Source organism: Labrus bergylta, chromosome 7 (genome assembly GCF_963930695.1).
Source record: "Labrus bergylta chromosome 7, fLabBer1.1, whole genome shotgun sequence".
Taxonomy (NCBI): Eukaryota; Metazoa; Chordata; class Actinopteri; order Labriformes; family Labridae; genus Labrus; species Labrus bergylta.
Genome location: NC_089201.1, coordinates 18,773,445 through 18,800,615, shown reverse-complemented (window position 1 = coordinate 18,800,615; position 27,171 = coordinate 18,773,445). Strand labels below are relative to the sequence as shown.

Below are 27,171 nucleotides of genomic sequence, written 5' to 3'. Positions count from 1 at the left end.
CTCTCTCTCCCTCTGTAGGGATGGCTTTGGTGTTGGCTGTAACGGTCGCAGGTCTGGTCGTCTGTCTTCGTCAGGAAGTCCCGCCCTGGAAGAAGAAGGGATCTTTATCCACTCGACCAGCAGCAAACTGCTGGAGAGAGCTCAGGGCATACTAATGTGAGTCTCACACAAACATCAAAAACAGCACACACATTTTAAATTTGCTTCAAATATGATTCTGTTTTTTGTTTTGTTTGATTGTTATTTCTTTAATCTACTTATCCAAAAACTATTGACCCCAATCTGTTGATCTGAGCTGATAAACTTTGAGATCAGAAAATTGTTGAGCATAGGGGTCAAATAAAATGTCCCACAAAATGTATCAGCTGATGACAATGTAAATACACACAAGCATCTATCTTTGCAGCCAATGCAAAATGCCATTCACTTTTATCAGGGACTTATGTAGTAGCTAATGTATGCAGAAAAAAGCAGCACATATGAGCCTATTTGCACACTAAAAGTAATATTATGTAAGAGAATTTTGCATATGCACCCTTCATATAGACTTGCATAATCTCCTGTCTAGTGCATCAGTTTTACATTTAAATAGGTAACAAACCTAAGGTGTTTATGTTCTCTCATAACTGGTGCTGTGAATATCCTCCTCAATTAAATCTCGGTAATTAAAAATGATGTTTCTCTCCTGCAGGAGAAACAAAAACTGCAAAAGCAAGCCCACTCTTCCTAAGGTAAGCCACAAAAGCATGCATCCATACACAAAGAGCTTGAGAAGAAGTCTCACAGTAGATATAAACATGAAAGAGGCAGTTTTAATGTGTTGTCTGCTTCTGTTTGTTCAGCACTTGTTGGACGTGAAGTCTCTACGCTACCTGAGCAGCGTGACGCTTCATGACCGCATCACCAAGTCTCTGCTTCACCTGCACAAGAAGAAGAAGCCACCCAGCATCAGCGCACAGTTTCAGGTCAGTGCTGCCGTCGCCCTCTGCTGGAAGATCAGCGAATTACAACAACACAAGTGACTCAGCAGCAAATATTATAAGCAGGAGTTAAAGTATGTTCTGTTCAAGGAGACATTGAGGATGTGGATTTAAAAGATGTAGTTACAGGTTTATATTTTACATTATTTTTAACTTTAACTTTAACTTTATTAAAGGCATATAATGACCTGAATAAAGGCTAACTTCTCATCAACTCTGTCAAAATGCAAGAACAAATCTTGACTCTAAGATGCAGTGACCTTTTTAAAGGCATATTTGTTACTAGCCTCTGAAATGCAGTCAAGTGGAAGTAAAGTAACAAAAAATGGAAATTCTCATTTTAGTTCAAAGTCTTTAAAGTGGTTCTTTCCACAAATATAATTTCTTGAGGTTGTGATGTCATTATTTTCTGTGTGTGTCTTCAGGCGTCCCTCAACAAGCTGATGGAGACTCTGGATCAGTCAGAGCCGTACTTTGTCAAATGTATTCGCTCCAACGCTGAGAAGGTAACACCAGCTGCAGGAACAGTCACCTTTTAAACTCTACTTCTCCTCGTGAAGGATGTCTTCATTTTTTATTTTTAATTCACACTTTCTCTTTCTCTCTCTGGTGCTCAGCTGCCGCTGCGTTTCAACGACAGCCTGGTGCTCAGGCAGCTCCGATACACAGGAATGCTGGAAACCGTCCGGATCCGACAATCAGGATACAGCATCAAGTACACCTTCCAGGTAACCCTTCACACAGACCTCTAACATGTAGCTCTGTCATCAATGGTGAGTAAGTGTAGCAGTGTTTTGTATTCAAAGCATCAAGCAGTTAGTTAAGTGATGTTATCGCGAGTTAACAAAGATATGAATAAAACCTAATTATTCAATAAATGTTCATTTAATTTCCCCTTTGTTGTCTTCTTTCCGATACCATGCTCAAAATGTTGATGATCGTCTTTTCAGCTTGATTTTAGTTTTGATTCATCTGCACTAAGTGTTTCTCTCTGTGTGTTTATTTTTGGCTCTGTGTGTGAGCACACTGCTTGATAAATCATATATCTGCCTGAATATACCTTCCAAACCGATTTTGACTCGTATCTATATTCTAGCACAAAAATGACTTTTTATGGTTAACCTTTGACCTTGAAATTGAAGAGCAGGCTGTCTAAATATTAAATTCTTAGTATTATTCTGTTCACTTAAGGTGGGTCTTTATTTATGACCAGAAGGGAATATTGCATGAACATTTGGTTTGACAAACACATTTGCTAACTATCAAACAGGATGTCTAATTGTGTCTTCACTGACCATACATGCACCTTTTGTTTCAGGACTTTGTGCATCACTTTCATGTGCTGCTGCCTCGAGACACAAATCCAACCAAGTCAGGAATCAGGGAGTTTTTCAGACGAATCCACCTGCCTCCCGCTGGGTATCAAGTGGGGAACACCATGGTATGGGTTCTGGAAACGTACTAACCTGTTGTTTCTGGAATTTCATATTTACCTGTAGGACTTAACTTAAAGTTACATTTCCACATGTGTGATTCAGGTGTTCCTGCGAGAGGCGGAGCGTCAGCGTCTTCAGACATCCCTCCACCAGGAGGTCCTACGGCGAATCGTCACGCTGCAGCGCCGCTTCAGGGCGGTCCTGGAGAGGAAGCACTTTGTCGACATGAGGAGAGCCACCTGCGTCATCCAGGTGAGACGTCGTGGAGGCAGAAAGAGGGCTTAGATGTTTTTTCATGTTCAGTCACCCTCTGTTCTTCTAGTGTAGTTTTATACCCGGGTTAGCTGTAGAGTCCTTTCTGGTGATGCATCATGGATCAATTTAACAATCATGGACTACATCTCGACATTTTAGGGGTTTCCATCGTCCATTACAGCTTCTTAGCCTCAGACTGTTTCAGTATTATGTGATTAATGGAGATGCATTTACTACATGGTTGTGTAAATACAGTCACTCAGACTTGAACAGCATTAATGTCTCTTCCAGAGTTTCCACTTATCATCCTAGCTACTACTGCTTGTACTTTGGGATGTGACCTATTGATTTGTCTTCTTGAGAGATTTTCTTCCATTCCAAAATGAGAATAAAAAGGAAGAAATAGATCAAATGAAAACGTCAAAAGGAGTAACCTCTTGGTTCTGCTGACCTGCATTGCTTTCACTTCTCACCTTGTTGCAGTGGTTTTTATGATTACTTACAGACTCAGTGACATCAGTTTTTTGGATGCCTTAACCTACATTTCTGAACTTCACAAACAACTTGCATCAATAAAGCAGCTAGATGTCATAGCAAAAGGTTGAAAGACAAACGTTTAACATCTTAAACAATCAAATCCAAGCAACATTTCATTTTCTTAAGCCTCTGTTTGTAGCTGAACTATTGTCTTCTTATCCAGTTGAGTTTGAAAATCATTTTTAAAATATCAGAGCAAGAAGGACAGAAAGAGAGAGAATGAGAGAAAGCAAACAATGAAGCGTCTGACAGAGGGAGAAAACGCTGCATTCAGTCGACTGTGGGTCTGTTGTTTCTGGACAAGTCCTCAGAGGGGAGCTGTCCAAATCTTTGTCAGGCTGAGAGAAAACAAACCCAGTCAGTCCAAAAACAGTAAAACAAAGAGCCAATGAAGCACTGATACAGAAATATGATAATGAGAAGAATAACTGAATAAAAACAGGACATGTAGCACTGAGATTCGATCTATTTGAGTATCTAAAACTTCAAATAGATACCGTAAACTGAAACACTCAAATCTTAAAGAGTGTTTTTAATCATTTCTGATCAGAAGTATCTCATTACACTTAATAAGCGGCATTCACCTGACACGTCTAGATAAACATTTTATCTCTAGATACTGTATTAAAAAAAATAAGGCCTGAAGTGTTCAGAAAAAGAGTCAAACTTTCTGCCAATGCAGCAAACAGAAGGTTCTTGAAATGAGATCTTCACTTTAAGCAATTCAGGCTTTGTAGAAACAAGAGATTCGGGGAGGGATGTGCTGTCTGAAATCTGCAAATCCATCAAATTTCAAAGTTGTAAATCAGTTGACTGACATGTTGATATAAAAGCTAGGTCATTAGCAGCCAGTATTCCCACCTTCCTTTAATCGTGACACTTACCCCCCTTCCTTTTCTGGGACTCTGCAGAGGTGGTGGCGGTTTTGCCTCCTCAAAGAGTCCACCATGGAGTCGAGTTACGAGGAGGGGGCCGCGGTGTGTCTGCAGGCGGCCTGGAGGAGCTACAGGGAGCGCAGGAGGTTCCTGCAGTGGAGGGACTCTGTCATCATCATACAGAGGAGCTGGAGGTGCTGCAGGCACCGCAGATCTCTGGCGGCTGTGACGGTTCAAGCGAGCTGGAGAGGATTCAGGGAGAGGAGGAGATACTGTTACACGTACAGGACGGTGACGCAGCTGCAGGCGGTGGGCCGGGGATACATGGCTCGACTCAGGTGAGTGACAGAGTCGAAGCACGAGGGGAAGTTTGACTCGCTGATGAGTTTAAACTTCATACTTATTTTAAGGATTGTAATCATGTATTTTGTGCATCATACTGAGAAAAGCTTCACAATGAGTCTTTTGAATGATGAGATCTGTAATAAACAAAAAGACCAAAACTGGTTGGAGGTTGAATTTGTATTTATTTATCCTTTATTTTAGCAGTGAGGACACACTGAGACTAAGGTCTCTTTTTCAGGGGTGCCCTGCAGCAATAAAAAATAAAAACAGCACAATTATAAAACAGTTCAAAATAATGGCATAGACACTGAAACACATGTTTATACTTTCAAACCATGTACATTTAAATTATATCACATTTTAAAACAGTTGAAATTTCCTCCCCTAAGTAGCTGAAAGTTATTCCACATATCGGGTGCAGCAACACTAAAAGCAGTCTTCCCCGTTTCAGTCCTTAACCTCGGAAATTTCAAAGTGAAGTTGGAGATCTGTTTACATGAGTGCATTACATGAACAGGGGACGCCTGTGTGTATACGTACATGCACTTATCCATATATACACATAGTTCATTGTTGTTCCTGCTGTCATAAAAATCTGTTCTTGCAGGTCTAAGTGAAAATCTTTAAAAAACAAACAAATTAAACCAAGTTGTGGAGAATAATGTGTTTTGTTTTTTGCATTCTTTTCATTTCATTTGTTTTATTTCATTCTTTTTAAGCCATACAGTGTAGAGAAATACTTCTTTTTTTACCTTTACAAAAAACGAAAGGTGCAGGAGGAAGAAAAACGTATAGAGCTGCCCTTTGTTCAAAAACAAAATAGGTTGAAATTATTATTCTTCATGTGGAAATGGTGGTAATAACACTTGCATTATTCTCTGTTAATGTCTTTAGGTTCAGGGAACTGAAGGAGCAGCATGAAAGACTCAGAGAACAGAGTCCTCCAGCAGAGATGGATGAAGGAACCATGGAGGACCTCACCTCATCGATACAGGAGGTTTGTGTCCAGGACATCTCTGTAGAAATCTCCGAAGACTCTCAACCTGTCCTGTTTGACGTGGGAGAGACAGAGAGAGAGGACGACTCGGAGCGAAGCAGAGGAACGGACGAGACGAGTCATAAGAACCGATCAAAACGAGAAAGCAGACGTATGAGAGAGCTGGAGCAGGCTCAGTTCAGCTTAGAGCTCCTCAAGGTCCGAACCGTCAGCATGGGAGGTCCTGTGCCGGAGGACGTAGTCCCAGACAACAGACACTCCCCCCGAGGGTCTCCAGCCAGTCATGGAAGTTTTGAGCTGCTCAGTGTGGAAGACATGGAGACTGAGTCGACCGCACCTCAAGAACAACCCCAAACTCTGAATAGTCAAATCAATGCCGGGCTCAGAGATTCAAACTTTAACGAAAAGCCTGCAATGGAGTACCAAGGTAAGGAACAGAGTCCAAGGGCGACATTTTATATCGCATCTGACCAAAGTCCGGTTCATGAACCAACATTTGAAAGCCCAAACAAATCTTGCAAAGACAGAAGGGAGTCCACATCCCGGAGGCCTGTGGTGGTGTTGATCAGTATGCAGAAGGAGAGTCCTGTGGAGGAGGGGGAGCTGCTGGCAGCCCAAACCCTGGAAAAAGCTCTGGAGACTGAAGCAGCATCATCCAGTTCGAAAATAACCCCTGTCAAAAGCCCGGAGGTATCATCAAAGGTGGAAAAACCTCATGGGATCCCTACCAAGGCAAATAAAGGTGCATCAGAGCAAGTCAAATCTTCAAGGGCTTCTGCAGATGTAACGGGGATTAGCTCCTCAGAGGTGGACATCCAGATCGTCCTGGGAGCAAAAGACGGCGTCCCGGCTGTTCTGCCAAAGCAGCCGCAGGAGAGGAAGGCGTCCAGGCCTGCGAAGGAGGCTCCCAGTCCCGTCCTGGATACCAAACCTCCGAAAGCTCAGAAGAAGAGCTCCGCCCAAACTGTGATCGTGAACATGGTGGAGAAACCCTCCAACTCGGTGTTCTCTCCGCCCAGACGCAAACTGCCCTTCTCCAAGTAAGTGACCTGCTGTACTACAGGTTCAGGTGACTTTATATGTACAAAAAAAACATGATAAAAAGAAACTAAAAAAATATAAACATGATACAAGTGCTCAAGGTTCCACCCATCAGGGCATATAGGAGATAGACGTCTTAACCAATAAGAGGGGAAATTCTGGTTTACCCTCTGTTATTGAGAGACATGCTCCTCACACACAAATAGGCCAGAAATACACACACATGCACAAACAGGACCTGTGGACATGCACTAATTGAGTGGTCCGAGTGGGGGGGGCTGCACATAAAGGGCGGGGCTCCAGCAGTTGGGGGTTCATTGCCTTGCTCAAGGTCAACTGACTCGGCAGGAAGTGTCCTGGCACCTCTCTAGCAACCAGACCAACTTCCATATTTATGGTCCACTCTGGGACTTGAACCGGTGACCCTCCGATTCTCATCCCAAGTCCTCCCCAAAAAGCTTAAGTAAGAACTCTTTGAAAACTAACCCTTCACCATTACCACCGATAAATTTCCACTAAGAAAAACAGGAGAACTAAGCATCATAGATGTGTTAATGTGTTACTGTATATTGTGGATATACTTTACCTATTTTAGTAGCATTGCATGAAGGCTGGTGATGAAATGTGTTTCTGTAATTTGTATTTGCACAAAGGTCGTCACTGCTGACTTGACTTCCTGCTGCTCGTAATTTGATCTTATTCAAGAGGCAGCGGTGACGTTTTGAAGTAAGATTTGGGCCTTTTGGGAAGCCATTAATGTCTGTTTGTCTTTTTGTGATGCAGGTCAGATAAAGATTTGGTGAACCAGGAAAGATCTCTGGCCATGTTCAGAGACGACTCCAAAACACCAGGCTCCAGAAACAGAGAGGTAAGACAAACACATGCACACATCTGTGCACACACAGACATGCTCCTGCAGACGCCACAAGCAGGTTTGTGATGTATGCAAACTCATCTTTGTGTTGTTATTGTGAATATTTAAAATGTGAGGGATTTTAAAACTGAAAAAGTTTATTTTACTCCTTTGTGTTGACAATAATGTTTATCAGATCTCATATTTAATAGTATGGGTACTGAAAAAAAGCCTGCAGAATCAGATCAGATAGATGCTCACAAAATACAAAGATTTACACAACAGGTTTCTTCAAGATAAAGTGGCACAGATCCAGTTGATAGACATGAAAATAAACCTGCAGAAATATACAACTGACCCTGTAAAGACCTTTAAACTGCCTTGTCTTAAGGTTTAAAGCCATTTTACAATTAGACATTGAATTTTGTGAATGGCTCTATACAGAGGTAATATGTTTTCTGATTTGTATGTACACAGTTTATGTTTAGTGAATATCTGTTTTTAATGTTTGCTAAAAATGTAACCCATAAATGGTTAATTATATGGGTTAAAAAAAGGTGTGCAACATTTTGCCTAAGGTTCAGTTTTGTGCAGCTTCAGCCTTCCCTCATGGATTTGTACAAGCAAACACACACTCACACACACTCACACTCACACACACACACACACACACACACACACACACACACACACACACACACACACACACACACACACACATATTACCGGCTGACCTTATGTTCCTGTGGTTGCCTGGAAGCAGGTGGGTCGCCCTGGCCCCAAAAAGAAAGCCCGAATGTCCCGGACGCGCTCCGACTTCCTCACCCGCTGTAACTCTGAGGGGGCAACCCAGTCAGACGACGACGATGAATACTACGTCCCCGCCCACTCCCACACGCTGCCCCCCTCCCTGACTCCCTCACGTGCACACCCTGAGGCCGACTGTCACAGTGACTCCGAGATGGTAAAATACCTGATCTCCAGAGGTCCCTTGGCCTCCTAGCAACAAACTGTTTCCTGTACGCTCTCAGGCCGCCTCCCCACCTTCCATCCTCCTCTGAGGTGAACCCCGCTAAAGGACGGGAGAGGAGCCTCTAACACTTCTAACCCTCACTATCGTCGTTCTGTTTACTTCCTTTGGACTGTTTGCCCACTGAGCTACAGTCCGATGTTCCTTCACCTCACTATTAGAGACGCAGTCACCTCAGCTGGTCTGAATGAACAAATGCACGTTAACTCTGCTGGCTGACGGTTTGAAAGTTAGTCGACTCAGCTTTTTTATGATCTCTTCATGCAGGGATATTACTTTGGAGTTTAATTTTGTGTCTTTCCTATAGTGAACCCATGGTATGCTCAGAACATGTCAGCAGATTACACAAATTTGATTTTGTGCACCTTTATTGATGCCTTTTTTAACACAATTGTTCAGAGCAAGATGTGGAAAAATAGGGATCATAAAAGCTGTCTGGTTTTGTCAACCAGCAGCCCAAGACCTTCAGGATTTACATAATTAAAAATAAGAAAGCATGACAAACTTGCTTTTAAGAGCCTTAAACAAGCACATATTTGCGTTTTTGTTTTAATTTAATTTATCAAGTAATCAGACGATTGATTTTAGCTATAAGCATCACTCAGAGTATCAGTTGGATGATGTTGGAAGCGTCGGTTATTTATTAAGGTAAATAAAAAGATTCAAACTCCAAATGTCCGTGTGTGAAGGTATCCCTGTATACTATCTACCTCTTCTTTGACAAGAATAAAACAGAGATTTTCACTGTGGGGAGTCACTGAAGATCTCTTGTCTACCAACCTGTCCTGAAAATATCCCGCCTCGTGTTCTGCTGCACGCCGACGTCTGCTGCTGCTACCGCCGCTGCATGCTGGAATCAATCAAACCAAGTCAAGAAACGTCTCACTAACAACATAACAGGATCTTATGAGCATGACTTCTGTTTCCCTCAGTATCTAGATAATAGTTGTATTCTCTGCTGGTATCGCTGACTTTACTCAATCTCTTCAGACAGGAGAACTTTCGGCACAGCACTTAAACCTGAAGATAAATACTAACCTGGATAAACAGTCACTACGTTGATGGATTTACACGATTCACAAAGCTTTCCTATCTAAATGACATGATGTGTCTTTAGTGTGTAGACGTAGAGAAACTAAACTGTTTGAACAACAAATTAAGCTCCTGAAGACTAAAATGAACGCATCTTGAAGACGCATTTTGAAAGAAATGTTGGATATATTAGTCTTAACTCTTTCTTCTCGTATGTCCAGGGTTCTCACAAAGACCAGAAGAAGATCCATAAGACCATGTCGTCAGGAGACCTGGGCAAGGTGGAGGTGCTCAGGAAAACCTCCAGTCAGGATGGAGGGTAAGATCGATACAATGATTTCTTTTTTTTACAAAGAAAATGATCATATTTATAAGTTAAAGTACGTCTTTTCATTGGGATAAATTACATACATTTCCATAAATCACACTTTTTCCAGTTTATTTCTTCATATTTATGTGCTGCTCATTTCTGCATTCTCTAATGAAGTGATCGTAAATGAACCTGTTGTGTTTCTGATATAGCATAATGAGAGGAAAGATGAGATTCTGGAGTAAATCGAAGCACAGTGAGAAGAAACTGTCGCGAGAGAAGCAGTCCAGCAGGAGTGAAGCTGGAGAGACACATGGTAAAAAAATGTTTTAAAAAAAGATTCAAATCTTATTTAATGGGGTAAAAAAAAAAAAAAAATAGTTGTTACTCAGTTTGAATTTCCTCCTTTCTCCATCTCTGTGTTCCTCCTCCCAGAAGGCCCCTCTCCTCCTCACAGCCCTGACTTGGAGGCGGCTCCTCCTGAGGAGATGAGGAGGAGACGTCGCAGCCTGAAAATCGGAAGCATCACTCTGGAGCCGTCTCAGTGGCAAAACGACGCGCTGCACATCCTGACGTCTGCACACGACTACCGCACCATGAACGACTTCCTCATGAAGAAGGTGAGGGCAGTACCTGTCGTAGTAAAAAGAAAACTTCCCCCTCACCTCTTTTCTATCGGGGTGGATGATTTTAAACTAAAATTATGAACCCTGTTTTGTAAACGCTGTTCACACAACAACTTCTACTAAACTTGTAACACATAATATTGGACTCACTCCAGAGCTCTCCCCATGACTGGAGTGTGGTATTACTGTGATAACTTACACAATAGTGCATAATATTAATGTCGGCTGCAATAGAATATTACAATGTAGCGCCCCCTTCTTGATAAATAATTAGTTTGTGGGGCGCTGGAGGCCTAGCGAATAGTGCCTGCACCCCATGTACAAAGGCTTATGTCCTCGAGAGTGTGCGGCCCAGGCTCAAATACGATCTGTGGCTCCTTTCCCATGTTGTTCCCCACTTTCTCTCTCCCTGGTTTCTGATTCTATCCACTGTCCTGTCCCTGAAATAGAGGCATAAAAAGCCCAAAAATAGTAGCCTAGTGATTATGTCGCGTGCCCCATGTACAGAGGCTATAGTCGTCGGTGCTGCACCATGGGTTTGAATCCCACCTTGGCCCTCTGCTGCATGTCATCCCCCACTCTCTCTTCTCCCGACATTTCCTGTCTCTCTTCAGCTGTCATATCTAAGTAAAGGTACAAATGTGCCAAAAAAATCTTAAAACTTGTTTTAATGATAATTACGGTAGTTGTTATTGGTCGTCATTTGTTGAATTGATTCTTTGAGCTGACGTTGACTTGAAAGGCATTTGTCCCTCCAGATTGCAGACCTCGAATCTGTGGATGGAAAGAATGACACCATGGTGGATGTCGTCTTCAAGAAAGCGCTGAAGGAGTTCAGGATCAACATCTTCAACTCCTACTCCACAGCTCTGGCAGTAAGTCCTTGTTTTTTGTTGTCTTCTTCTCCGCTCTGCTTAAAGTACCAGAAAATATCTGCTGAGCTCTTCATCAGCAGAGGAGACGTCAGAAAGTCACAGTAAAAGATAATAAACCCATACATAGATACTTCCCTCTACTAATTAACTGTACATTTCTTGCAGCTACTTTATGATTACTTTGTCTTTTGAAACACAAAGAGCGCCGACGATTCTGACAAATATCTTTTCTCCCAACCACAAGATGGACGACGGGAAGAGTATCCGTTACAAGGATCTGTACGCGCTGTTTGAGCACATCCTGGAGAAGTCGATGCGCCTGGAGCAGAGGGACTGGAGCGAGTCCCCGGTGAAGGTGTGGGTCAACACCTTCAAGGTGTTTCTGGACGAGTTCATGACCGAGTACAAGCCCATGGAGGGAACGATTGGCAGGGTGAGAAAGTCCTAAAAACATCAGGGATGTAAAAGATCAAAGAAATACTTTTTAACTACAACTGCACCATGAATTCACAGTAAAGAGATGAAGATTATAGACAGTATTGTAATTATTGTCAGTTCAGATAAAATCAGCATGTAGATCACCTCTGTGATCACCTCTGTGATCATTTTTCCTGCAGACTCAGAGTTAGTCATTACTCTGTTATATAGTTCATGTGCAGCACTCACCAGAAACGCGTTGTAATCGGTTTTTCTCTTTTTCCTAAAGGCTCCCAAACGTGAACGCAAGAAGTCAAGGAAGAAGGAAACTGACATTGTGAGTAGTACGTTTTAAACACATTGAAGATTCAAGTGAAGTTTATGTATTGGGCTGAGATGACTGTTGTCTCTACTGCCCCCTGCAGGTGGAAGAACACAACGGCCACATCTTCAAGTCCACACAGTACAGCATCCCCACATACTGCGAGTACTGCTCCTCCCTCATCTGGATGATGGATCGAGCCTGCGTCTGCAAACGTGAGGACAGGACACAAACACACACACACACACACACAAACACACACACACACACACACACACACACACACACAGACACACACACACACACACACACACACACACACACACACACACACACACACACATACACACAGAAACACTCAACCTGAATATAAAAAGAGAGAGTTTGATTTCATGTGTGGTAACATGAGTAACTCCAAACATGAACGCAACACAAACACAACTCTAACTCACTCTCTGAGTGATGAGGGATGACCTAACAGGATGTTTTACTGATTACTAAAGTTGAAAATGTTCTCAAAGCATAGATTATGTTTGTTTTTTGTTTTTAAATATACCATGCAGTAGGAGCAAAAAATAACAAAGCATGAGATGGGTGCAAAAATTCAAATGTAGGGAGGATAAATTGTTGTTTCGCTGTTAAAAGGAGGCTAAACAAAGCAAAGACTTTTACATCAGTGAATGCTGATGAAAGTGTTTTTCTCATTTTTACTATTACTGCATCTACTACTAAAGATGCCTCCACAAAGCAAGCATGAAGATCTGTCTAATATGAAACACAGATATAAGTATCTAATGTTGTAATGTTCTTCTAACTCACTTACCCGCAGGCACTCATGACCGTGTGCTAAGTTTTTATTTCCACCCACACAGCACATTACACCCCCTCCCACACACACATTCATGATACACTCTAATGCTCACAAACTCACACACTTCCCCAGCCTACCTCCCGAGTGTCAGAAAAATTTGATTAAACGTCGAGCTCCTTTCATAAATCTATCTTCTATCTAGTTACTGTCTCCGTCTGCACTCTCAGAGCGCAGCAGACATCACATCCAACTCTCTGCCGCCGCCACCGCCGCCTCGACTTTCACCCGAGTCTGCGAGGTTGTGTCTTGCAGTCCAGTGTTGTTGCTGCAGTCCTGTGAACGCCATAGCATCAGTGTGACTGTGTTGTTCTGTGTTGTTGCAGTGTGTCGCTTCGCCTGCCACAGGAAGTGCTGCTCCAAGATGACTACCAAGTGCAGCAAAAAGGTAGGAGGAGATGTTTTTGTCGGTTTCTTATAGAAATATTTGAAATTTTGAATAAGTATTATTAGTTAAAGATGTATATTAGTTAGTATCAGGATGCTGTAATATCACACAGACAACAACAAATACAAATCACTGAAATGGTAAGATAATATCAGGTTTTTGCTCTATTTTCATTTTGATTTTAGTAAATCAAGACATTTCTAGTTGTGAATTATATATCTCTTATTATTCCTTATTATAATTGGCAACAAAAATGGGGGATTAGAAGACGAGAGCCCTGAAATAAAAACCTCCAATGCAGAGCAGATTTCATGCTGTCTGCCAAACGGAGTGGACCAAACCTCTTAAATCTGCGAGCATGTGAATGTGTGTCTCCATGTTGAGTGGGAGTGACTGGAAGTGTTGGGTTGAGCCCCTGAAAGGTGTCAAATGTTCTTGTGTGAGGTATAGAAGGGGATTTGCAGCAGGACAGTGCACGGCAGTAATCCATTTTTCTTTCCATTCCTTCCTCCTTCTCCGTCCATCCTCCCCTCCCCCGCTCCCCTTTGATTATTATTTATGTTTATCCACTAGGTCAACCAGCGCCCCCATTTAAAAAAGTGTTGCTTCGTGCTCATGATGGATTCATGTTGGGTCTTTGTAGATAATATAATAAAGAGTAAAGTATTTTAAATGCTCTTTGTAAAGTGTCCTGAGATAACATTTGTTGAATGAATTGGTGCTAAACAACTAAAGATTGACTGACTGTTTAACAGTTTCCTTTTGCCGTCTGTTGAGCTGCTGTACCAGGTCAGGTTCATTTCCACCAATCAGGGATCACTAAGATAATCTTTCTTACCTTGTTGGAGTACACATTACATGAACTTTCTCTGCAAGTTTTAAACCCAAAGAAGGAAACTCAGAAATGAAGCTACTTGAAGAATATTTGATGATACAATAGTTTCAGTTTTATTTTGGACCATCAAATGCTCTCTAATGTCTTGTCTCTGCTGCACGTTCAGGACTTAGAGGATGCCTCGTTTTTCTAAAGTCTTCAGTTGAAAACAGCTGTTTGACTTCAATGGTAGGAGTTATTAATAATTCAAACTTGAATCAGAAATGGCAAAATGACTGTCACATTATGATTTATTGACAAATAAATAACAATATTACAAAATAGAATATTTGAGAATACAATTATTGCTTCAACAATAAATAAAAAATAACTTATGTCAGTTACATTTGTTGCCTCAATAATTCTCATGATGACTTGTGAGAATTCATGTGCGCACAGTCTCTGACGTTTGTCAGGAATATTGTGATGTTGATCTTGGTGTGGTCACTCAGGCTACAATTCATCTGAAATGAAAAATGTATATATTTATATATACAGTATATATATATATGTATATCAGTTTAAATCTAGCTTTACACAGGTACAATTGGTGAGCTTTTCCAGTAAACAATTAGAAGAAATGATTTGAAGAGTCAGTGTATACCCATCTAAATGGACTTTCACTTAGAATTGCTCTTTACCTTCGGCATGAATGAGTTGTTGTATGTTTTCAACTTATGGGTGAGAGGTTTATCCTTTAAAGTTGTTCTTTCCAGAGCCATCTCAGCCAAGCAGAAGGTATCGGCCTGTGAAGACAGCAACACAAATAGTATCAGTTTCCAACAAACTCAATTAGTCTTGAATAACCTTGAAAAGTAAGAAATTATGTATATGTCCGACAAAGTATCAAACATCGTTGTGTACAGTAATTGTAAAATGATTGCAACATACCCCGCATGCTACTGATGTGTTTACCCAGGGTATAAACGCCACCTTCAATGAAAAGATGAAAATGTCAAAACGTTATCAAGCAAACTAAGCCACGTATCGTTTTTGTAGTTTTCTTACCCCTTTTGTAGCATTGTGTTTTTTTATCATCTTGTCTGCTTCTGCCTCAATATCCCGAAGAGAGGTCTTCTTCGCTATTGATGCTGTGTAGCTCGTCACAAGCATCATTGCTGAAAGAATTAGAAAAGTTAAACTCTTCATGTCTTTAGGAGAGACCGTGTGCAGGCACTGTAAGGTTGAAAAATCAATCAAATCAAACACCTATGAATACTGTCTCGTACTCCTGAAGGTCCTTTATATTGCCTTCATGTTGACACTGAAAACCCCAATGTGACCACAATCTAGAGACGCGTAAGAGGATGAAAACACCAAAAAAGGGCTTAAGGATGATGCTTATCAGCTTTACTATGAAGTGTTCCGCTTGATGCATACACTTGTGGATATCTGTTGCAAAGATCTCATCTCAAAATGCTGCTCATCAACACAAGTGATGTTACTGAAACATGTAGGAGGTGGGGGTAGATAACATGTAATGACTAAATAATCAAGTGTCTAGCTCCTAACTGTTAAATTAAACAGCCTGCAGTGATGTTTATGGACATTTTTTCACCCCAAATCTTCTCACCTGATAAACTGAATGCGTTTCCATTTTTTAACATTTAAGCACTGATTATTATCTGTAACACCACGTGTTTCCCCTTCTACGACTTGTCAAAAAGACTGCGTAGGCACATGGGAATCATGTTGAGTCAGTCTTTTACTTTGAGGAAATTAGGCAGAGGAAATTGTGACTGACAAAAAATGTCCACCTTTAATTCCCCTTTGACTCTATGACTCTAAGTCTAAGACCCTAAAACTGCTGTCAAACTGAAATACCTGTAAAACATTGTAAAAATCTGTTCATTTAATTTTTGATATTTGCAATCGTAACTTAGAAGGAACTTGTGAAAATGTGCTCAAGGGGGTCTTAACCAGACGTTGATGCTATATGGGGGTCCTTAGCATGGCAATGTTTGGGAACCCCTGGTCTAGACTGGACTCTACTCAACTCCCTCTGCCTAATTTTTTGTTTGTCTGACCGTTAAAGTGTTAGACTACTACTACTACTTTTTTGGTATGGGGCTGTGGCTCAGTCAGTAGAGTCGGTCACCTCTCAACCAGAGGGTTGGGGGTTCTGTAAATGAGGGAGTCCTCAGTGATTTTCAAGACTTGATGATGATGATGATGATCCCCAGATCCTGCTGCAACTACAGCAAGAAATACTCAGAGATTTAGGTTCAACAAGCTGATTTGCAAACAACGCTAGGAACACAAAAGATACAGAGCAGACAGACGAGAACTTTAACTGGCTGTTTCGTCATGAGCCGGGCATCTAGCCAAAGATTTCTGCCTTTTGATAAGGCAGTTTTTTCTTACCACTGCAACTTTTGCTGGTTTGCTAATGATGAATAGGCCGGGTCTTTGTAATATAGCATTAAGTAAGGTATTTTACCTGCCCTTTGTAACATAACAAAGAGTAAGGTCTTTTACCTGCTTTTTGTAAAGTGTCTCAAGATAACACTTGTTGTGAGTTGATGCTATACAAATAAAAATGTATTGAATTAATTGATTTGGTTTGGTATGACCAGAAGCTAACGGTGGCTAATATTAGCAAATGTATGGTTAATAACTTTTGCTATCTGTTTCATTCACCACCATGACATAGTTGTGAAAGGGACCACTGTACATGCTGGCATGAATGTAACATATTTCTGTGTTTTTGTTTTCTTACACCAGTACGATCCGGAGCTGTCGTCTCGGCAGTTTGGTGTAGAGTTGTCCCGTCTGACCAGTGAGGAGCGAGCTGTGCCCCAGCTGGTTGAGAAACTCATCAACTACATTGAGATGCACGGACTCTACACAGAGGGCATCTACAGGAAGTCCGGCTCCACCAATAAGATCAAAGAACTCCGACAGGGGCTGGACACAGGTGAGACTGACAAACAGGTGTTTCACATATCAGTGTATCTGTGTTACTCCTCCTTACAACTGCACCTTTGTTTAGCTTTTGACATTTGTACCGACCTGTTTACCTGAAGAACTTTGTTTCTGCAGGGCTGAAATAGAGGTGTTTAAAGGCATTATAAAATACATGATCAAAGTGGATTTTTAGAGGTTTAGAAACTTCTCAGATATGTTCTGTGGAGCTCTGAGACATATTAAAACATTTTGACCTTTAATACTACGGCTAAATGTTGTGTACACAGTAAGAGAGAGAGAAATATGAGTGAATTAACCTGAGTGTGGTATCTCTGTTCCAGATGTGGACATCGTGAGCCTTGACGACTATAACATCCATGTCATCGCCAGCGTTCTCAAACAGTGGCTCCGTGACCTGCCCAGCCCTCTCATGACGTTTGAGCTGTACGAGGAGTTCCTCAGGGCCATGGGTGAGCTTATAATTAACACCCTACATTGGCTCGGTTCTGCTCCTCCAGCTGAGAGTCAGTTTGAGGAGGTGAAGTCAATATGACCCAGTCTGATAGTGTGCACTTGTTTTTTTTCTTTTCAGGTCAGCCAGACAGGCGGGAGGTGATGAGAGGAGTGTATTCTGTGATCGACCAGCTCAGCAGGACGCACCTCAGCACACTGGAACGCCTCATCTTCCATCTTGTCAGGTGAGGGATGAGAAAATAATCAACATCCGCTCTGCACAGCCTCAGGCAGGACAACCAGTGTCTAAAAAATGTAGTTTTGAAAAAGATCTTAATAAAATTTTAGACTTTTTTTTTTGCAGTCACATGGCATCCTGTCTGTTGTGTTTGGTGAGGATGGTTTTCAAACTCTGACAGGATCAACGTCAGGATTAACAGGACTATTTTAAATGGTGTGTTTCAGAATCGCCCTGCAGGAGGACACTAACAGGATGTCAGCCAACGCCCTCGCGATTGTGTTCGCCCCCTGCATCCTCCGCTGCCCTGACACCATCGACCCGCTGCAGAGCGTCCAAGACATCAGCAAGACCACAGCGTACGTCCACTGACCTGAGAGATCTCCTTCAATTTGACAAATTTACTGTTCGGCTCACTGACTCACAGAAAGCTCACTGACTCATTTGCAGAAAGCTTGTGCGACCAGGTTTTGAATTCTACTTGTATTCGATCCTTATCAGTTCTAAACGGATGTCTGTCTTGTAGGTGTGTGGAGCTGATCATCAATGAGCAGATGAGCAAATACAGAGCTCGTCTGAAGGACATCAGCAGTCTGGAGTTTGCAGAAAGCAAAGCCAAGAGCAGACTGACCCACATCAGGAAGTCCATGGTGAGATCAGACGACTGTCATCGAATAGCAGAGACATTACACCTGGGGCTCAAGCTTAGTTATTCTTTAATGTTAGCATAAATTATCCTAGTTGTCTGACACTGACATGGATGTTTTTCTACTCGTTCCTCTCACTCATCATTGAAATTGTGACACTGCAGTTTTCAGCTCTGTGAGCAGCTGGCATGGTTTCCATACAGCCATGGCAGGAGTTCATTCCTCTGTCTTCCTAACATCTCTCATCAACAGGTTTTGCTGTGTTTTTGTAACACAAGCAAAAAGCTGACAATAAGCACAAACTAAAGGGGTATGCTGGTTAGGACGCACGTTTTAGGACATATAGGAACTATTTATGCAAAAGTAAGAAAAAAAATTGATTCTGAATTTGTCACATTAATAAACACAAGTGCAACATTCTTCGAATTACAAGACCGCTTGTAGCAATGTTGACTAATACCTCCTTTTTATTAATGCATGTTTCCTATCTTCTAAATAACATACCTAATACTCCAAAATAAAAATACAATACAGGATTATTTCTAGGCATTAAAATACAATGAATAACAGTTAGCAGCAAAACTACAGATAGACTTAAAAAAATAAAGAAAAGAAAATAAAGAAGAGAGAGATTAAATTAAGCAATATAACATGAAAGGAAGCAATGACCCGCTGAATGTCTGCACAGCTGCGTTGTGGGCTGAGTAAAGACACTCAGCACAACACCACCACCTTGAGGGCGCTACTGCCTCCATACAACAGCTACATACAGATAACAGACCATTTCTGCTTCTGCAATCTTAAAAATAGTTGTTGAAAATGTAAAAACAACTTCCATTTTAGCTGCAACATTTGTACAAAAAAAAGATCTTACTGTGCTGATCTTACATGTCGTAAAGTAACTCAAAAGTGGCAAGACTTTCTTAAAAAAAACTTTTTTTTAGAATTCTAGGTCAATGTTTTGCCACAGCATTTTAAAAACTTCAGTGAAACAGTTTCACTGAACAATTAAATACTAAAACCAAAGGACCAACCTTCCAACCAAATGTAGTTTACTATTTAATCTAATTGTCTTGACTGAGCACTCTTGCCCTGCAAATCAGCAGATCCAGACTTTCTTGACTACCTTCACCAAACCTTAACCTTAATCTGTCCTTCCTTCCTTCCTCCCTCCCTCCCTTCCTTCCTTCCTCCCCCCTTCTAGAAACCAGTACTAATTGCTGTTAGGTTTATGAGCATAACCCGCACTGCCACCCCGGTATGTATGCCCCTACCACTCCATGTGCCAGCCCACCTCCACCAGTCCTGTCCTGTCCATCCGTCCTTCTGCTCTGTCCAATCATACTGTCCCAAAACTCGTCACTTCTGTTTGTACACTAGTTTAGCTGTCCGACATTTTGCTTGTGTTGTTTTTGCTGTTATTTGTTAGTTGAAAAGAATGACCTCAGAATGAATCCTGAGGTCCTTGTGATAAAAACCAAAATCAATTTGTTGTTATTGGTCATTTCTTTCTTGGCAACACCAACCAAAGATAAGAGTTTTTTAATCTACAAATGAACAGTGTGATATGGTATTGGTGTTTTACAAAGAACTGGTTTTGTGTAGACCTGGTTCCTCAAAGTTTTACTTTTTCAGAATTTAAATTGGACTCAACTATCCTAGGTCCTAAATGTGGAGTGAAGTTGTTCATAGTCAAATGTCATGTGCACAGATGTAGGATAACATCAGCTAACTCGTTGCTGGATGCTAAGTTAACTTTCAAAGCATTTTCTGCAACAATATTTAAAGGTCCTTGTGGTATATTTGAACTAGCAGAAGTGTTTTAAGCTATCTTGGAGCTGCTAGCTGTTTTAGCTTCAAAATTAGCTAACTGCTGCCAAAATGGTGCAGTTGATGAATTCAGATTGAGTTTATTAATGTTGCTTTGTTGTTTGTATCAGAATTATCAGAAAAGTTTAATTGTGTGTTGCGTTTCCAGAAATCATACCAAGCTAAGAGCCTAGCTTGTCGCTATTAGCATCCCAGTGTGAGAATTGACAACGCTGCTATCAAGCTAGCTGTGATTGTAGTTTCTTGTGGATGAAAGGTTAATTATTTGTTCTGATTTGTGACAACAGTCTGTCAAATTAGGCAAGTTGTTTATCTCTTGACAGTTCAACAGATGCTCCAACTATGTTTTTGTCTTTGCATCCTTGTTTTTTTTTTTGCGCTCTGAGAAAGCAGCACTCTGACTTTAGCTTTACTGACTGCTTTTTGCTTTTTGTTTTTTTGTTCTACAAATTATTGACATGCAGCCTAACACAGCTAAACTTAAGGTAACCTAACTGTGCGTGTTTGTGTAGCAGATGATGTATTTTTGTGTGTGTCTTTGTTGAAATCTCATAGTTTCTTAGCAGTGTTGTGAACTGTGATCAAAAACATCCTCTGTTTAGTTTGTGTGTGTTCAAAACATCCAACTTTGTCTAGCAAACAAGCTGTGTGTGCCTATCACAATCAACAAAAAAACCCTGAAAAAAACCTTGTTCTCCTATTTTTTATGTGAATCCACAGAGCAAAAGTCGTGTTCGGCAGAGCAGCACCCACACACCTTCTCCTCCTCTCAGCCCCAAGGTGCCCTCTGTGGTGGAGGATGAGACTGCAGGAGGAGGAGGAGGAGGAGGTGGAGGAAGTGGAGGAGGAGGTGGAGGAGGAGGAGAGGATGCAGCAGAGGCGGGGCTAAACGAGCAGCAGCAGCAGGCAATTCAACAGGAGGAGCGAATCCTTAACGAGCAGATTGAGAGTCTGCAGAAAGAGAAGTATGTCGTCACTGTTGTTTCAGTGTTCAGATGGCATAAGAAGTAAGGATCTAACTGTGTGGACATTAGTGGAGCGCATACAAAGAACGACAAATACACAAGGACTCTTTGTTGTTTCTTTCAAACTTTTATTGGTGCTTTAACTAGTTTTACCTCGCCTCTGTGCCACCTCACTAAAATTATTTGACAGCTTTAGTAACAAGTTATTTTAAATTTATTATTTTTGAATACAAAACATCCAAATGGACAATACCAATACCAGAGACTCTAACTCTTAATCTCTACCAACAGGAAAACACCTGCTGCATTACATGCAAAACCATTTCATTTATTTTAACTGAATCATCAGTCCATAATGTTGACACACAAAAGCCAAACATTGTCCAAACATGTGCATGCATTGACCCCCTTAAGGACACATAAATAAAGTATGCATTTTATCTCTCATCAAGAGTAAATCACTTTAGCGTTTGCACATTTTAGGGCTTGCTTGTTGGCCAAAAAGCTACTAGGGGCGATAAAACAGAAAACTCCCAAGCGTTCAAACTTTTTAGAAATCAGCATCTCTAAACAGGACTGTAACCGGTCATTTGCATTTTTCTGTTTGTTTGTGTGTGCAGGGAGGAGCTGACATATGAGATGCTGATCCTGGAGCCTCGGGCATCCGACGACGAAACTCCTGAATCTGAAGCATCCATTGGCACAGCGGACAGCTCGGAGAACATCACCATGGAGATGGAGGGAGCCACCTCAGACCCCTCCGGTATGTGTGTGATTTGATGTCTGGTTATGACTCTAAGTTAGGTACTCTGCTCTTACATCGCAGTTGCATCTGCAAATACTTTAATGAAGGTCATTAAAGTACAGTACACGCACTGATGCATTCAGTGTGTTGTTGTTAACACTGCTCCTGTCTGTCTCAACAGAGCATGGTGCTTTTCGATCCAGAAAGTCAGATGGAAAGGGCAGAAGAGCTCTGCGCCGTCAGCCCGACTCCCAGGATTCTGCTGACTCCACCTCCACCCTTTCCTCTTCCTACCACCCCTCCTCCTCTCTCTCCTCCAACGCCTCCGGCTCTCCTTCCCCTCACTATCGCTTCCGCTCCTCCTCCTCGGGGCCCCTTCTCACCTCCTGCGGTCTGGGGGCCCCGCTGGCGGAGGCGGAGGGTAGCCTAAGAGCAGGTAAGACCCGCCACAGGCTCCGACTCAGCCGCAGCTCACCGCGCGAGCCCTCAGGGAGCCACAGGAGGGAGTCGGACTTCGGCTCGGGGCCTCAGCAGCTGGTTCTGTACGGCAGCAACGAGTTCATGGTGTGAAGACGAGGAGGGACGGAAAAGCTGAACGAGAGGGAGAGGAGGGAGAGTCCGGGGTGTAAAGAGGCTGGTCATGGGGCGAGGCTTGGTCCCCTCCTCGGTGTCTGCGTCCCCCCCCTCCTTTCCTGGTCCAAAGGAAGACACATAGGGAGACAAAAATTGACGACTAATGTGAACACAGTGACCTGAAAAGATGTGGTCGGCCATGTTTGCTGCCCTTCTGATCTCAGTTCGCTGTTTGACCCCTGCTGGAGTCCAGGGGGTCGGCTGGGGGAGAGCGAGAAGAAGAAGAAGAAGAAAAAGAAAAAGACGAGCGATGAGAAGCTTAGAAACCCCCACACCTGCAAAGCCAAATCTTATCGTGCCCCAATCTTTCTTTTTCTAGCATGTGGGCAGTCACCCAGAAGAAATGTAGCCATACTGACTGACTCACTGACTGAACTGGCGGACATTTTTTGTCTGTGACCAGCGCCAAGCTAAGTCTGCTTTTTCACGTTTACACGGGACTCACCAGCCAAGAGGCTGCATGCTACTCCATCACATTTTTCCTACATCAGTTTGAAGAGACTGTACAGAAATATGTTACATCTGTATGTCACATTATTATTATTCTAATTATTAATATTATTATGTTACAGAGGAAAAGAGTGTACATAGAAAGAAAAGTCCAGTGCTGCTCCTGGGTCGTTCATTGTCTCTATTTCTCTCTTATGCAAAGTGACGTGTCTGGAATTAGGTTCCACTTTTGTTTCTGTGCCGTTTTTCTTCTTGTTTTTTTCTTTCTGTTTCTCTTTTCCTAATTCACAATGAACAGAGCCAGTTGTACCTTTGAAAAAAATAATGGAAGGAGAAGCTGTGGATGTGCTTTCACAGTGCTGCGTGTCGTCTGGTGTGACGTTTACTTGACCTAAGGAGTCAAAAGTCAATCAGCCATAAGTGTATTGTTTCCGCCTTTCCCTGCAAGCTCGTTTTTTTTTTCTGTTTTTATCCAGAAACATCAGTGTTACTACATCAGGACTTGAATTTTTTTTAAATATAAATATATATTATTGCTGTATTATAGGTGTTGTTATTGGTATCAAAGATGTCATGTTTTTGCTGTCAACATTGTTTCATGGTTTATTTTGCTCAGATGAAAGCCATTATAGTCCTTCCTGTCTTCCTGTGTGTGTGTGTGTGTGTGTGTGTGTGTGTGTGTGTGTGTGTGTGTGTGTGTGTGTGTGTGTGTGTGTGTGTGTGTGTGTGTGTGTGTGTGTGTGTGTGTGTGTGTGTGTGTGTGTGTGTGTGTGTGTGTGTGTGTGTGTGTGTGTGTGTGTGTGTGTGTGTGTGTGTGTGTGTGTGTGTGTGTGTGTGTGTGTGTGTCTGAATGAATGGGTGAGTCATGCCTGCCACTGTATCAACTCCCACCCACTTTTGCATGTGTTGTACCCTCTACACACACGTTCATTACAGTTTCCTCCTGAAACCTGTTCGTCTTGTAAAGGTGAAAAAGTCACCGCAGCCGTCAAGTGACACTAAAACCAACTCAACATTCGTCTGAGTTCTATTGCACCTGTTGGGAAACTGATGCACTCACTGCATGCTCAAACCGTCCACGATGTCCTCTGAGCCATCCAGACCACTCCTCTTCTTCTTCTCCTTTGTCTTCTTCCTCTTCTCCCTCTCCCTCTGCTGTGTCTCATTTCAGGGTGTGGCATCCTACAAAGAACGCAGCCTAAGAAGGATCAAATTGTCATAGCCCGTGTCAGCTGATTTAACTGAAATGAAACATTCTGGTCTACGGAGGTTTTTGGTCATTTGCTTCACCAGCTGTTCCTGCCCTTACCCTTTTTCTTTTCTAAATGTAGCCCCTGTTGCCTAGCAACCTCAATAACTGTAAAGGAAAAAGCGAACATTACTAACTTAACTTAACTTTTAACAAACAATTATTTGACAGAAAATGTGAAGTTTCAAAGTCCCTTTGGTCTTTTTTTTGTTTGTTTTGTTTTACATTAATATTGGTAGCTATTCATTAAATTAAAGCCAATGACTATCATTTAAAAGTGTATTACCCGGCCGCTTATTAGGCTGCCTTCAAAATTGGACCGCCTATGACACGCCTATGTGACATATTTGGTCTTCTATTGCACCTCTTTAAAGATGCAGCCCCTTAATTGTGACAATTGAGAATAGCTGACTTCTTCTTCTTGTCCAACTTCCTCTAAACCTAAACCGTCTTGTGCTTCTTGTTTGCGTCCTTTTCTGTTTCTCCTTGTTCTCCTTGTTGTTGTTGTTCTTCTTCTTCTTCTTCTGCTTCTCTGTAACCATAATAGCAGCTCTTCCATCCTCTTTTTTTCTCTCCCACCTCTGGCTGTGAAAAGTAGCATTTAATCTACCTGTTAATAAGACAAAAACAAGTAGCAACTTACTCATACCGTCCACGTGTTTCTGCATATACTTAATCTCTCTGTCTCTGTCCATACATTATACAAACAGTCAGTATAATATTCAGTTCAATGGGCACACACAACGATGTCTCAACACTCAAGCTATGCTTTTTGCATCTGTGGTCAGATCCTTTGCTGTAATCTCACAAACACAATCAGTGTTAATCCATGTTTTCCTTGCAGCTGGGAGTCTGAGGAAAAGGTTGCTGGTCTCAGTTTTCATGCAGGTGTGGAGACTTGCACAGTGTTGTCTCTTTACAGCAGAAACTTTATTCCTGTTACTAAAAGAAAAACTATTTCAGAGGTGAGCTGAAAGGACGAAACTGATTCCAGGTCAAGCATCTTTACGCTGGTATTAGATGGGATGGTCTTTGTACATGGCCAGACAGTCTATAAGGCAAAAAACATAAAAAATAAGGAATAAAAAAAAGTGAATGTACCCATCACTGGAAGGCATGCTCTGCTTTTCTGGTTGTTTTTGTTCCTCTTTTATACACAGTGTATGTACTATTTATGATCATGCTTTTGGGGTGTACATTGGTTTAAAAGAATCTGTTATAAAAGGTGTTATAAAAGGATATATTATCCTGTGTACGGTTCATTATCTACTATTAAACATGGCGACCTTTTAACAGGCCACACTCAGCCTGTCATGTTTGTGCGACGAAACAGAAAAAAAAAGTGTCTTGTGTCTCTTTGTGTGCACCACTCTGGACACGATTATGTAAAAGGTGCAATTTGTGTTATATTTCTTTTTTTTAATGATACAAACATGTCTATGGTTGTAAGAAAAAAAAAAGACTATGGGGGAAATTCATCTGCTTATTAAAAAAGCAAAACTGCAGCCAAACACAAATGAGTGGAAGTCTTTTCTTTTTCACAGAAATGTTCATTTTACATTTTTTTTACATTGTTCTGTTTCTCAAATCTTAGCAAGTGTATTTGTCTGATTTTTAGTCAAAAATATCTTTTTACATTTATCATAAGACACAAACACCTGACAAGACCAGTTAAACGTCTTATTCTTAGATATATTTGGCAGAGATATTACAAACCCTTAATTGCTTGTGATAAGTCAAAAATATATCTGCCTATGCAGCAAGCAAATTTAAAATATATTAAGTGTCTTAAAATGAGATGTAATAACTCATTTAGAGATTTGAGTTTTTGCCGTTTCCTCTGCAGAGAGGAGGGTTCATAAGAGAGCTGCTGAGTGAGCACAACAGCGATTGGTGTTTTGTATCTCCATGACAACCACATCTAACAATATAAAAACTTTACAATTGGACAGTGAATGAAAAGGGTCATAGATCAGGGAACAAAGTTGTAAGTGCTTACTTTGTAATAGCAACTGCAGCAAATACTGAAGTAAAAAAACAATAAAATGACACATTGAACGCAGGGCGTTTCTTCACACGATTAACTTTCTGTAAGTTTAGAGGAACATAGTTTAGGAGAGGAAGCTAGAAAGAGGAAGCGAGGAAAGCAAGTAAAAAAAACGTGCTGCACACTTCTCTAAATTAATGCAGTTAAAGTAGAAAGCATAATAAAATGGAAATAGTCAAACAAAGTTGATACTGAAAGGGAACATATTATGAAAAATCCACTTGTACAGTGTTTTTGAACATATATTTGAGTACGCTGAGTGTCTACTGAACCACACAATGTAAAAATAAACCCATCCAGTCCTTTGTTTGTGGTCTGCATAAGTCTTACAAGACAGAGATTTCAAATTTGCTTTCCTTGTGACGTCACAGTGGGATTCTAGTAAAAAAAAATCCCCTCCCCTCTGCTGGTATCTCCACCCATGGACTCCACCCCCAGCCTAGAGCAAAACTTCTGCGCAGGTCCGCCATTTTTATTCTCGCTAGCGAAGGATTCAAGCCGCGCCGTGCCAAGAAACCCTAACCTTCTACTCACAGACTCGCTCTGATTGGCTAGTAAGGCGAGCGCTATTGCTGATTGATTATTTGATTCAGATCTGAAAAATAAAAAAATAAAAATAAAAATAAATAAATACAATGGAGGGATTCAGATAATGCACATTTATTTTAATAAACAATTTCAGTGACATGCAATGATCAACAATTTTGATTTTAATCAAAATGTTCTTTAAAAAATGTACAGCTTTAATGTTAGAGCAGTGCTGTTTGTTTGTTTGTGTATATTTCCCTGTTTATACAGTGACACATAGTTTGTATTTGTGGAAAATAGCATTTATTTACTTTATTTAATCGTGAATTGGTTGTATTTTCAAACATAGCCTACCTAGAATAAGTTTTTATTCTCATGAGTTGTCCACGCGACAGTTGCCATAACAAAAGCCTTTTTT

General features: G+C 41.3%; 1 protein-coding gene and 1 long non-coding RNA gene across 9 annotated transcripts in view; one reads left to right on the top strand and one right to left on the bottom strand.

The window, feature by feature from the left end:
• LOC110005162 (unconventional myosin-IXAa) overlaps positions 1 to 25,683 on the top strand; it is a 147,382-nt gene extending 121,699 nt beyond the window's left edge. For 3 of the 8 annotated variants that reach the window (XM_065956964.1, XM_065956961.1, XM_065956960.1), the window contains 29 exons: positions 19 to 156; positions 692 to 731; positions 843 to 965; positions 1,406 to 1,486; positions 1,598 to 1,708; positions 2,299 to 2,421; positions 2,519 to 2,668; positions 4,120 to 4,421; positions 5,323 to 6,465; positions 7,250 to 7,334; positions 8,083 to 8,283; positions 9,603 to 9,700; positions 9,904 to 10,007; positions 10,127 to 10,311; positions 11,076 to 11,192; positions 11,437 to 11,625; positions 11,899 to 11,946; positions 12,035 to 12,146; positions 13,126 to 13,187; positions 16,786 to 16,978; positions 17,310 to 17,438; positions 17,561 to 17,666; positions 17,887 to 18,018; positions 18,186 to 18,309; positions 19,511 to 19,564; positions 20,601 to 20,621; positions 20,857 to 21,101; positions 21,722 to 21,864; positions 22,028 to 25,683. In XM_065956964.1, coding sequence (XP_065813036.1) covers positions 19 to 156; positions 692 to 731; positions 843 to 965; positions 1,406 to 1,486; positions 1,598 to 1,708; positions 2,299 to 2,421; positions 2,519 to 2,668; positions 4,120 to 4,421; positions 5,323 to 6,465; positions 7,250 to 7,334; positions 8,083 to 8,283; positions 9,603 to 9,700; positions 9,904 to 10,007; positions 10,127 to 10,311; positions 11,076 to 11,192; positions 11,437 to 11,625; positions 11,899 to 11,946; positions 12,035 to 12,146; positions 13,126 to 13,187; positions 16,786 to 16,978; positions 17,310 to 17,438; positions 17,561 to 17,666; positions 17,887 to 18,018; positions 18,186 to 18,309; positions 19,511 to 19,564; positions 20,601 to 20,621; positions 20,857 to 21,101; positions 21,722 to 21,864; positions 22,028 to 22,416 — 4,948 coding nt within the window. In that variant the 3' untranslated portion in view covers positions 22,417 to 25,683. The remainder of the gene's footprint in view (positions 1 to 18; positions 157 to 691; positions 732 to 842; positions 966 to 1,405; positions 1,487 to 1,597; positions 1,709 to 2,298; positions 2,422 to 2,518; positions 2,669 to 4,119; positions 4,422 to 5,322; positions 6,466 to 7,249; positions 7,335 to 8,082; positions 8,284 to 9,602; positions 9,701 to 9,903; positions 10,008 to 10,126; positions 10,312 to 11,075; positions 11,193 to 11,436; positions 11,626 to 11,898; positions 11,947 to 12,034; positions 12,147 to 13,125; positions 13,188 to 16,785; positions 16,979 to 17,309; positions 17,439 to 17,560; positions 17,667 to 17,886; positions 18,019 to 18,185; positions 18,310 to 19,510; positions 19,565 to 20,600; positions 20,622 to 20,856; positions 21,102 to 21,721; positions 21,865 to 22,027) is intronic. The other 5 variants (XM_065956967.1, XM_065956965.1, XM_065956966.1 and 2 more) reach the window with 4 other exon arrangements.
• LOC136179704 (uncharacterized) lies at positions 14,295 to 15,799 on the bottom strand. Its single transcript, XR_010666674.1, has 4 exons — positions 15,070 to 15,799; positions 14,953 to 14,994; positions 14,703 to 14,807; positions 14,295 to 14,525 (listed from the first exon to the last, which is right to left on the bottom strand). It is a non-coding gene; the product is annotated as an uncharacterized lncRNA (long non-coding RNA).
• Positions 25,684 to 27,171: the final 1,488 nt, after the last annotated feature.